This window comes from Temnothorax curvispinosus, unplaced genomic scaffold (assembly GCF_003070985.1).
Source record: "Temnothorax curvispinosus isolate PA1 unplaced genomic scaffold, ASM307098v1 QBEX01014754.1, whole genome shotgun sequence".
In the NCBI taxonomy this organism is placed as follows: domain Eukaryota; kingdom Metazoa; phylum Arthropoda; class Insecta; order Hymenoptera; family Formicidae; genus Temnothorax; species Temnothorax curvispinosus.
In genome coordinates, this window is record NW_020224534.1 from 1 (window position 1) to 11,147 (window position 11,147).

At 34.4% G+C, this 11,147-nt stretch overlaps 2 protein-coding genes and 1 pseudogene across 2 annotated transcripts; 2 read left to right on the forward strand and 1 right to left on the reverse strand.

The window, feature by feature from the left end:
- The first annotated feature begins 20 nt into the window (after window positions 1-20).
- On the forward strand, window positions 21-2,081 carry LOC112464935. The gene is made up of 3 exons (XM_025032225.1): window positions 21-353; window positions 619-807; window positions 1,080-2,081. Exons 1-3 carry the CDS (start codon window positions 105-107, stop codon window positions 1,146-1,148), a joined length of 507 nt encoding a protein of 168 aa, XP_024887993.1. The 5' UTR covers window positions 21-104; the 3' UTR covers window positions 1,149-2,081.
- On the forward strand, window positions 2,006-8,799 carry LOC112464932 (annotated as a pseudogene).
- A 1,507-nt stretch (window positions 8,800-10,306) lies between these two features.
- LOC112464933 (F-box/LRR-repeat protein 17-like) lies at window positions 10,307-10,842 on the reverse strand. The gene is made up of 2 exons (XM_025032224.1): window positions 10,773-10,842; window positions 10,307-10,631 (listed from the first exon to the last, which is right to left on the reverse strand). Exons 1-2 carry the CDS (start codon window positions 10,835-10,837, stop codon window positions 10,307-10,309), a joined length of 390 nt encoding a protein of 129 aa, XP_024887992.1. The 5' UTR covers window positions 10,838-10,842.
- Between the last annotated feature and the right edge of the window lie 305 nt (window positions 10,843-11,147).

The window sequence follows — 11,147 nt, forward strand, 5'->3', positions numbered from 1 at the left end:
AGTAATGTCATCCCGTATTTTTAATACCAAGAAACGAGACACGATTACGATTTCGCAGGTGTACCTTTCAGATTCCAGGTGAAGCGATCCCCACGTGCGTGAGTATGCGACGGGATAATTGGGTTTGCGTCGGGGACACCAAGGCGAAGTTGCACATGCTAAATCCAAAGAACAATTTAGAGCTAGTGAAATCTTATTCCACCGAGCATACGCGAGAAATAACGGGGGTGTATCTGTCGCGCGGATGCCTGATAACGAGTTCCTATGACGGCACCGTCAGAATTTCGAGCCCTACGGATCCGCCAAGGTGCATCGCTACTTTAGTCCATTGTACCGAACCAGGAACCTTCAACGTGAGTATCACACGCGTAAGATTTGGCGAAAAATATCGTAACATTAACTTTGAAGAAAAAAGTGAAATGTCTACGTATAAGATGAGAAATACAGTTGAAAAGTGCAAGACACAATTCGAACGTTAAAAATTAAATTTTTACTTACATTTATATTTTAAAATTAAGTTTTATCATTGTCTTCTGAATGTTGGTGAAGTCCTCCTTAATTCTAACAAATCTTATTTTGCAATATCTTGCACGGTTAAATTTAAAGGTCAATTTCTAGCGAATGGAATCTTTTTTCGAGCATCCGTATAACATGCTCGATATGACGCAATCTGTCTGTTCGAAGTACGGAGGATGCCTGAGACCCTTAAACGGCACAGACAGACGCCATCCAATTTCAGATTGGACGGCACAGAGTCGTATGGTATGCGTTTTTTTCCCTTCAGAGATGAACGCAAAAATCTTCAGCGTGAGTATAAATATATGCACGCGTAAGATTTACTGAAAATACTATCGATTTCGAAGAATGAAATTCGTTAAACGTTTACGTATAAAATGAAAAATACAGTTTAATAATTAAATTTTTACTTGCATTTAAATTTCGAAATCAGGTTTTATTTTTGTCTTTCAAATGTTGGTGAAGTCTTCCGTAAGATTGACGACATTCTTACAGGTCTTATTTTGCAATATCGTAAATTTTGTTAGGTATTATACGTAATTGTTTGCGTCTTTTATGTGCAGATGGACTACTTGAATGATACTCTCGCAGTATCCGGCCAGGGTATCGAGATATGGCGCCCGAAAAATTGACGTGTTCGACGAAAAATTTCTATACGTGTTCTATAGCTATTCTACAGCTGTATTTCTTCGATATGTAATGTATGTTCTTAGTTTTTACAAAGATACTGTCTGGATGCGTCTCTTTAATGTACAATGTAATATAACGTCCCGCGAAATTAGAAGTACATAATGGCTGGATTCGAGGAGCGCGCTATTAGCGTTATTTGCTTATTCTATCCTTGTTTTACATCTAATAAGCGATAAAGACAGAATGATGCAATAGCGCTAATAGCGCGCTCCTCGAATGCAGCCCTTGTGCGTTGCGACGTCATCACCTGCGCTCCGAGGTAGAGCGCGAAATGCTCGCAGTACTCATAGCACCATAACGTCTTCCCTGATCATTGTGTGAGCATCTACTTTTGTCTCACTCAACTTGCACAAGTGCACGTGTTGTTTTCAGTTGACTTTAACCGTATCGACCTCAATACTAGAAATGTAATAAATATATATGTAATATATTGAATAATTGTTATTAAATGAAAATTATTTCACGTTATCGTCTGTAATTTATATAATATTACATTTACATACTGTGGGAAGAATGAACAATATAAGATACGAATATTATATATACTATCTTGTACTATAGTCGTACATCTTTACTGCTCGTAAAATGGCAAAGAATACAATTGCACGTACATATTGTATGATAGAATAAAACAACAATTATATATCCCTCTCTTATACTTGCCGCGCACAACAAAAATCATTTGAGGAGATTGCAACCGTGGATACCACTCAGCTTCCCGAATTAGCGTTTGCATCTAGCACGACAGTGAGCTCCCCGAACGCACATTGTTGAGCGTTAATTATTTTTTTGGACAAAATTTCAGATATTCCTGCATATATGTTCCTTCCTAGACGCGTCGACACTAGTACACGGTTTGAGCTTAGTGTGCAAACAGTTCTACCTGATTTTAAAGGATGATGCCTTACTGCATATGTGGAAAGCGCGATTTAACCACATATGGTCGAATGCTAACCACTTGCTCTTGTGTCCTGATGGTTAGCTTAAATTAATAGCGTGTTATACCACGACCAATCCTTTTTGTTAACAAATAAAACGTTTTCTAAGGGCCTACGCACAAGGATTGTCGTAATCGTTTAGCACATGTCGTATCCATCGTGTCGCATACGCGACGGATACGACATACGCTAATGTCAATTCTTGTGCGTTGACTTCCGACACCGGCTTATGACTTACAACAGAATCGTAAACGGTTACGACAATCTTTGTGCTCTGGCCCTTATGTCATTTTACGTCAGCGCTGTTCAAACTTCCGCAAGCATTTGCAAGTTGTACATTAGCTGCTTACCTCATGTTAGATTTTATTTTGTAGTATTTCATTTCTGTTCGTCTTAAAAAAAGTGTTTTACAAGACATTATATATTTCAAATGTCAAATAAGGAGCTATGAGAGCCAACGTAAGATTTTCGTGCTTTCTCTTATCTCTGTTTGTTCTTTTTAAACATTACAAACGTTTTGATCCTAACATTGGATCATCTTCAGTGTTACTACAAGTCAGCATTCCCCGTTAATTTCCTTCCATATTATTGTCAAAATTGATTTGAGATGTATTTCGCATTCCAACTTGTGTCGTCTAGTATCGCCGTTATTTAAGATGTTTTATGTATTTTTTACTCGTGTTACATCGTGGTCCATAATTCATGGGTTAGTAAGCATGATACTATTTGGAGGCGGTGTAATATTTAAAAAGAAGAAATAGAGATAAGAGAAAGCACGAAAATCTCGCGTTGGCTCTCATATATAGCTCCTTATTTGACATTTGAATTTTAATCTTTTGAGCCATTATATTCGGTTTGTTCATTATATATTTCTTATTTACAAAAAACAAGCCTAAGCAGCTCCGTTTATTGCATAAAGTAAGAACTTGAATAGATCTCTCGATCGAGAATGTGCTTGCAGTTTATTTGTACTTAATTCAAGTTGTACACTAGTACACGGTTTGAGCTTAGTGTGCAAACAGTTCTACCTGATTTTAAAGGATGATATATGCCTTAATTACTGCATATGTGGAAAGCGCGAATTAACCACATATGGCCGAATGCTATATCCACTCGCTTTTGCGTTCCGGTTTGCTCAAATTGATAACACTTTACGCATTGCATGATCAATTATTTTTATGAATAAATAAAACACTCTATAAGTCATTTTACGCCAGCGCTGCTCGAACTTGCGCAAGCATATGCAGGTCGTTGTTTACATCGCGTTAAATTTTATTTCGTACTTAGTATTTCATTTCTTAAAAAAAAATAAGCATGTTCTACAAAATATATTATACATTTCTTATTTATAATAAATCGCATGGGGCAATTCCATTTATTGTAATAACTTTATGCATAAAGTAAAAACGTGAATAGATCTATATCAAGAATGTGCTTGTAGCTTATTTGTATTTAATTCCCCGATAGGAAAATTATGCAAATATTGTTACAATAATTGCATCATTCAATTGAAAGGAATTTATTTCACAATTATTGTGCTAAGATGATTCTTTATAAGCGTTCTTGCCGGCATAAAATTTTTGAATAATATATATTTACACAAAAATTGAGAAGTTTAATTTTAGGCTTAAATTTTACACAATTATTTCAACATTTAGAAGCAAAATTACTTCAGCACACTTCAGCAAACATCGATATATAACAGTTACATATATACCATCGTTCATTATTATATTTGACATACAAAAAAAAATACCATCTATATATATAAATATATATATCAGCGACCCAGCACAGAATATGCTACGAATAACACATAATAAAACTCAATTATATTTCTCAATTATTTCGCAATTTCTTTCCAAATTTAATTTTGCAAATATTCCGCTAAGATAGTTAGATTCTTTATATCGCTGCTATCTTGCTGAAATATAATTTAGAAATTATTTGTGCTAATATTTATCAAAGGTCTAAATTTCTGTTAGTGTTGCTGCAAATATTGAGACATATTTGTAGCACTCTCAATTTCGTTATATGATGTTATATGACTATTTTTCTATCGGTATAATATACAGCTTGCACGATCAATTATTTATATGAATAAATAAAACACTCTGTAAGCCATTTTACACCAGCGCTGTTCAAACTTGCGCAAGCATACGTAGGTCGTTACTTGTATTGCGTTAAATTTTATATGGTATTTCATTTCTTAAAAAAGAAAGCGTGTTTTCTACAAAATATTATATATTTCTTATTTAATAATAAATCGCATAGAGCAAGCTTGAGCAACTCCATTTATTGCAATAACTTTATATGCATAAAATAAAAACGTGAATAGAGCTAACTGTATCAAGAATATGCTTGTATAATAGTTTATTTGTGCTTAAATAATTGTATATATATGCATTTTTTTTGTACTCAATATTATAGCACGAATAAGTAGCTTCCATCATATTTCTTAGACATATGAAGTCACATGTCACATGTCATTACAGCGAGACCCGACAAACTATTTTGGAAGTTGTCATGCAGTGCGATCGACAAACAAACCGCGCTATGGAAACAGCAGGATTCTATGGAGAAATTGATAGATGTGGGCGATGCGGATACACAATTCGGTCCAGTGTTACTGGAGGTAGTAAGTATATTATGTCATTTGTCTTTGGCCATTTCTCCCTGTGAAAAACGATATAATGATATGATTCTCGTTTTCAGAATGGAACCACCTGTATAGCTTATAGTACAACATCAGACTTGATGTATGGACATCAGGAGTACTCTCTTGTTTACTGGAAACTATCCTCCGACGAGAAACCCTTTGATGAAATGGTCAGCCACTAGAAGCGAACTGACGATATAATCTTAGATCTGACAGCGATAGACAACACGATCTACGGTTGCAATTGAAATCAGAGTGTTAAGTCGTGGACGCTCACCAACACTGGTCTCGTCCATCGGAGAACTCGCTATATGTATGATAGCAAAACTTCCTTTCGGCAGCTTCGCCATAAGAAGACTGAGCTAGAAAGATTTTTGTTTGTAGAAGAAATAACTGTTTTCCTCCAAATTGTTCGCATGCAGATACTGCGTTCTAAGTCTCGCTTATCGAGACAGATGATTCAGAAACGTGATTATAAAGTTCACGTGTGTCAAACTGTATTTACTGCATATTATTGCATTTCGCGCGTATCATTTCCTATCAACGTTAAACATTCCAGCAGTGTGCTGAGTGGGGTGCGTGCATGTCATTGTGTCTAGAACGGGTCCTCTTTGCGCCCGGCTCATCCTGCGGAACTATATACGTGTTCGATTAGAGATTGAGTAATAAGCCGATCAGGGAATACCGGCCACGCCCCGAAGTCGTGTATAAGCTGGCCATGAACACGGATACATCTTCTCCGTCGGGAAATTTATATAATAAACAGCTTTTTGCAAAAATTTAAAAACGTTTTGGGCTGAAAAAAATTTATGCATTATCAGCATGGCGAGGAGCAGCTTTTACCACATTTTCAGAATCCTAGGCTCAAATCTGTAAGAATTAAAAATAAATGGAAAAGAGCCTTTTTGGAGGTTTTTAATTTTTTGCAATTAATAAATTAACCAATCTTAATGTGACATGGCTCATTTTTTAGGTCTTTTACAACTTCCATTCAGGTCAAATTTTGTTTCAATTTAATAGGCAAGTTCTAGAGGCAAAAAATCAATTTTCGCCACCTTTATCCTTTGTTTATAACTAAATTTCAAGAAATCTCGAGTGAGAAAGATCGGTATTCTACTTCTAAACACCTTTCCTACAATATTCAGCAATAACATTTCAGATAACACTTTTTGCAGAATTCTCTTCCTTTTAGGTATATTATTTGACTGGAATAGTATTATTTTCAAATATTCCGGGAGCGCGTGACCTCTATAAAGAGAGCTCCGCACTTGTTGAATTTTGAGTTCTATTTGACTGTGTATTTGATTACAATTGTGCTAATTTGTGTTATAAATACGAAAACAATATTTTAAACCGTATTTAAGGAAGTAAAGAAAGCAAGACTTTGTTAACCGCGTTATTGACCGACTAACTTCAATTTTTTTTTTGTAAAAAGATACTAACTTGTTCCATGTTGTTGAAAATGCCGTCGAGAAAATATCCATCCATTTATTACCAAGTAATCGAAAAATAAACATAATTATAAATGAATATTGTTATAAGGCATTTATTATATTTCTACAAGTTGTATATTATGTTGTGGTGACAACAGATAACACAAAAAAAAATAATAATAGCCATAATTCAAGGGGTTGATAAGAAATCAATTATAAGATAGCAGGTAAGACAAGAATTTGCCATTTTCAAATTTTTAATAGTTGTGCTGCCAAAGAATCCCGCACATTTCTTATGGAAATTGGATTTCGGCGAAATTAGTTGAAACTTTGGAAATAGAGTCAGACAGTTTCTAAAGTTTTAGTCAATTTCACCAAAATTCAATTTTCATAAGAAATGTGTGGTGTCCTTTTTCTCCCTTTCGCTGGATTATATCCAACCCCCTTGATTTGCCGTCATTGTTCGAATTGCCGTTTCTTTGTCTCGTTTAGCACAACTCAACATAGTTTACAAAACTAGATTATCTGCCACTGTTCGGATAGTATGAGATTTTAATATTTTTTATTCCTAAAACCTAAATTTCTAACAGTACAGTAACTGTAAAGTCCTATAATTTTTTGTCATTAGAAAAAGTTGTGCTTATTGAGCACAACCCGACACAAACTTTTTAAAATTCGAAAATGTTAAATTTCCGTTTTACCTCCTTTCTTATGATTGATTTTTATCGATTCCTTGAGTTATGGCAAAGAATATAGGATTCTTTGGTTATAGCTAATGTTCGCTTTGTTTTGTGTTATCTGTTATCAATGCAATATAATAAAATTTGTATAGAAATACAATAAATGCGTTATGTTATAACAATATTTGTTTACGGTTATTAATTATATTTTTTGATTTTTTTCTACTAAATAGATAGGTATATCGATGTCTTTTTACATCTCAGCACAATATGGCACAGATTACTATCTTTTTACTAAAAAAAATTGAGCTTAATCAAAAAATAGTGCAGTGCTATCAAAACATTTTTTTTTATTTTCTTGAATACAGTATATAATATTGCTTTCACATTTATGGCAAATATTAACACAATTGTAGTCCAATACGACCAGAGTTAAAAAAAACACTCAAAATTCAATAAGTACGGGGTTAAAAATTTCGTTTTTTGTTATTTTTTATATAATATGCGCCAAGCTGTCGAGATGAGGTTTTTGCCACAAAATGGCACAAATGTAGACAACAATGTAGCACAGTTAATGAACATATAATACTTAAAGAATGTGGGGCTTTTCTTTCAAGACCCTGTTTAAAATAATAGATACAATATGATCAGACTACATTGTATTACATTCAATTTTAATGTAAATGAATAAAACCTTATTAATTTACATTGAAATTGAATGTAATATAATGTAATCTGATCATATTGTATCTATTATTTTAAACAGGAGAGATACGCGTTGCACAAGTGTGTCATCGTGTTCGTAGCGGAGCCTGTTTGCGACCGGCTCATCCTGGGGGACTATATACGTGTTCGATTCAAGATTAAGAAATAAGCCGAAATACCAGTACCAACCCCACACTGGATACGTGGCTAAGCTGGCCATGAACACGGAATACATCTTATCCGCCAGCGAGGACAAGACGGTATCCGTTTGGGATCAGAGAGCCGGACGGACCATGAAGTCTATCACAGTAATGTCATCCTGTAGTCTTAACATCGAGAAATAAGACGGGATTATGATGTCGAAGGTGCACCATTTAGATTCCAGATGAAGCGACCCCCACGTGCATGAGTATGCGACGGGATAATTGGGTTTGCGTCGGGGACACCAAGGCGCGAAGTTGCACATGCTAAATCCAAAGAACAATTTTGAGCTAGTGAAATCTTATTCCACCGAGCATACGGACTCGATAAGGGGAGTGCGTCTGACGCACGGATGCCTAATAACGAGTTCCAAAGACGGCATCGTCAGAATTTCGAGCCCTACGGATCCGCCAAAGCTCATCGCTACTTTACGTACAGGATACGGAAATATCAACAGCGTGAGTATTACACGCGTAAGATTTGTCGAAAATGTATCATTGACTTTGATGAAAAGATTCGTTAAGTATCTACGTATAAAAGCCTAGTTTACACCAATTTCTACGCGTATTTAATAGTATATTTGAGCTGATCAGCTAATATAATCAAACTAATTTACTTGTTATTTACTATTTAATAGGCGTATCAAGTGATCGATGTAAACTAGGCCAAAATGAGAAATACAGTTGAAAAGTACAAGATACACGTTTTTTACTTACATTTAAATTTTAATTATGATGAAATCAGGTTTTATCTTTGTAAATATGTTTAATTTGAATTTTTATTTTTATCTTTGTAAGTTTTATCTCGCAGTATTGTACATCGCATTAGATATATTATATGTAATTGTTCATGTTTTTATGTTGCAGATGGACTACTTGAATGACACTCTCGCGATAGTATCAGGCCAAAGTCTCGGCGTATGGCGTCCGAAATCGACGTGTTTAACGAAACATCATTAAACAAAAAATATTTCTACGTGTTCTATAGCTGTTCTGCAGTAATATTGCTTTGATATGTAAAAAAAAAATTCCTGTAAAATTTGTAATTTATTGCATATTCCCGTAGGGTTCGCAATCTACTACCAATACTATCCTTCTTCTCTGATTTTAACCCTTTGGACCAACGGCTTAACGTCTCTTTCCGAAAGACGAAGCCCAGTTTTCTCCGCACAAGAGCCTATCTTGCACGGAGAGGCGCAGCTATCGGAAAAACGTTCTATGCTTACATGGCTCTAGTGGACTCGAACCTGGTTCCTCAGATTACGAGTCTGGCGCTCTACCACTAGACCACACTGCCAGTTATATGACGTGAGATCCAATATCCAATATAGATAAAGGTCATCTCGTGAAACAAAAAAATTTTTTGTAGCGATTACTTTTTAAACTCGATCAATTTCGCATTACTTTGAATCTTTGTATTTGAGGAATATAATTATTATCTAAAAAGACACCATAAGATAATTTTGGAAGGATTACGAACAATATATGTAATATATAGTACGAAATGTAGCTATCAAAATTTAAATTATGTTCGTTCAAGTGCACGAAATATTGCAATATTGTGCGGGAAATTTATTATTCCTTTCGTATCTCACGTCATTAATTCTTTATTTCTCACCTGCTTGAGGCAAGACTCGATATTCGAATCAATAAATTGAAAATATGGGCCTTATATTTTCTCAATCGTTTATTAATTGTTACTCATTTATTTCGCATTTTTATTAAAATCCTGCATGCTTGTACTGTCTATATTTAAAGTAAAATTCCTGTTATTCGCGACTACAGTTTGAATTATACGCGGTTGATTATAAAAGCTTTTTTTAAAATTAAGAGCTGACTAATTAATATCTTTTTTGTTCATAATCGAAGAAATTATCAAGTATGTAAATTAGAATATATATATATTATATAAGATAGTAAATAGATTTTAGACGTTAGTAATATTCAATAATTAATTAATTTAATTGCTATATATGAATGGTCCTTCGCGACGCGGTCGTGTTTCGGGAAAAAGCGTAAAATTATTGCATTCATCTGCCGGCTGTAATCAACCGGCAATAGAAGGAGTATTTCTCTTTCCTGTCTCTGATGGCTTTGCCGCCAGAATGGATTTGGCCAGAAAAGGGTAAGGTTAAACTGCCCAGGAGAAATAAGAGAAAGAGGATCTACACAAAAGATGTAAACAGATTCAATCAAACAGTCAGAATAAGTTGCTATTAATAAGTTATAAGAAGAAATTTACTGACGAGATTTTAATAATTTGTATCATTTTGAATAGCATCCGTTTTCTACTGGTTTTTATGTCGAATTTCGAAGAATAATCTATAAGTCTCTGTTTATTATATTTGGTAATGACATCTGTACTGTATTTTAGTAAGAATTTAAACACACTTACTATCAAATCGGTTGTACTTTGATGAACTGACACTTATGCCAATAGTATAAATAAGTTTCTATGGTTTTGAATCAATTTCGATAGAAATATTCACATATATATTCCCCCTGACGCGTATATATACACATGTGGATGACTCTTCCGCCACTGCCTAATCAAATTGCGGCTAATATTGTGGACTTCGAGGAACAACTTTTGCAATTTAGAACATTGCTCAAGAATAATGGAAACATTATCAGGTGTTACAAATTCTACGTTTTTCAGATGTAAACGTTTCAAGTTTTTGCACTCCGCCAGTAATTTCAAATTGCGATCAGTGAGGACAATATTATTCAAATATATTTCTTCCAGCAGTTGACAGGAGGAAAGCAATCTGCTTAAGCTATCATCAAAGTGTACTCTCGGGTAATCCATTCTGTAACAAAAACCATATAATTATTACAGAACTTCAATCACAAGAATAAAATCAAAGTAACTTTTTCAAGAATCTTGCAAGAGAAACAAATTTTAATAAAGAATACGTAATATATATTTTGAAAGAGAATGTAGCACATACATTTCAAGATCCACTGTTCGTAAATTCTTACAGTTAGCAAGGGCATTAATTCGATGTAATTCCATCGGTATCATATAAAGTTAATATTTGCAAGTCTCGACACGAATTTCCCAACTCTATTGCAACGGTGTCGACTGGGTCACTACAATCCCCCCCCAAGTAGACAACAGTTCAAATATAATTCACGCATCCGTTTATTTTTTTGCAGTATTTTGCAAAAACATTGAACTTCTATATTATAAAATTTTGTTTCAAGTTTCAACAGTTCCAGGCTCTCTAGATTTTCGAGACATGAAAGTCCTTCATTATCAAAGTATCCCGTCAGTTCCAACTCTAAAAAAAATATGTATCGGTCATACATGCAACTTAACAATA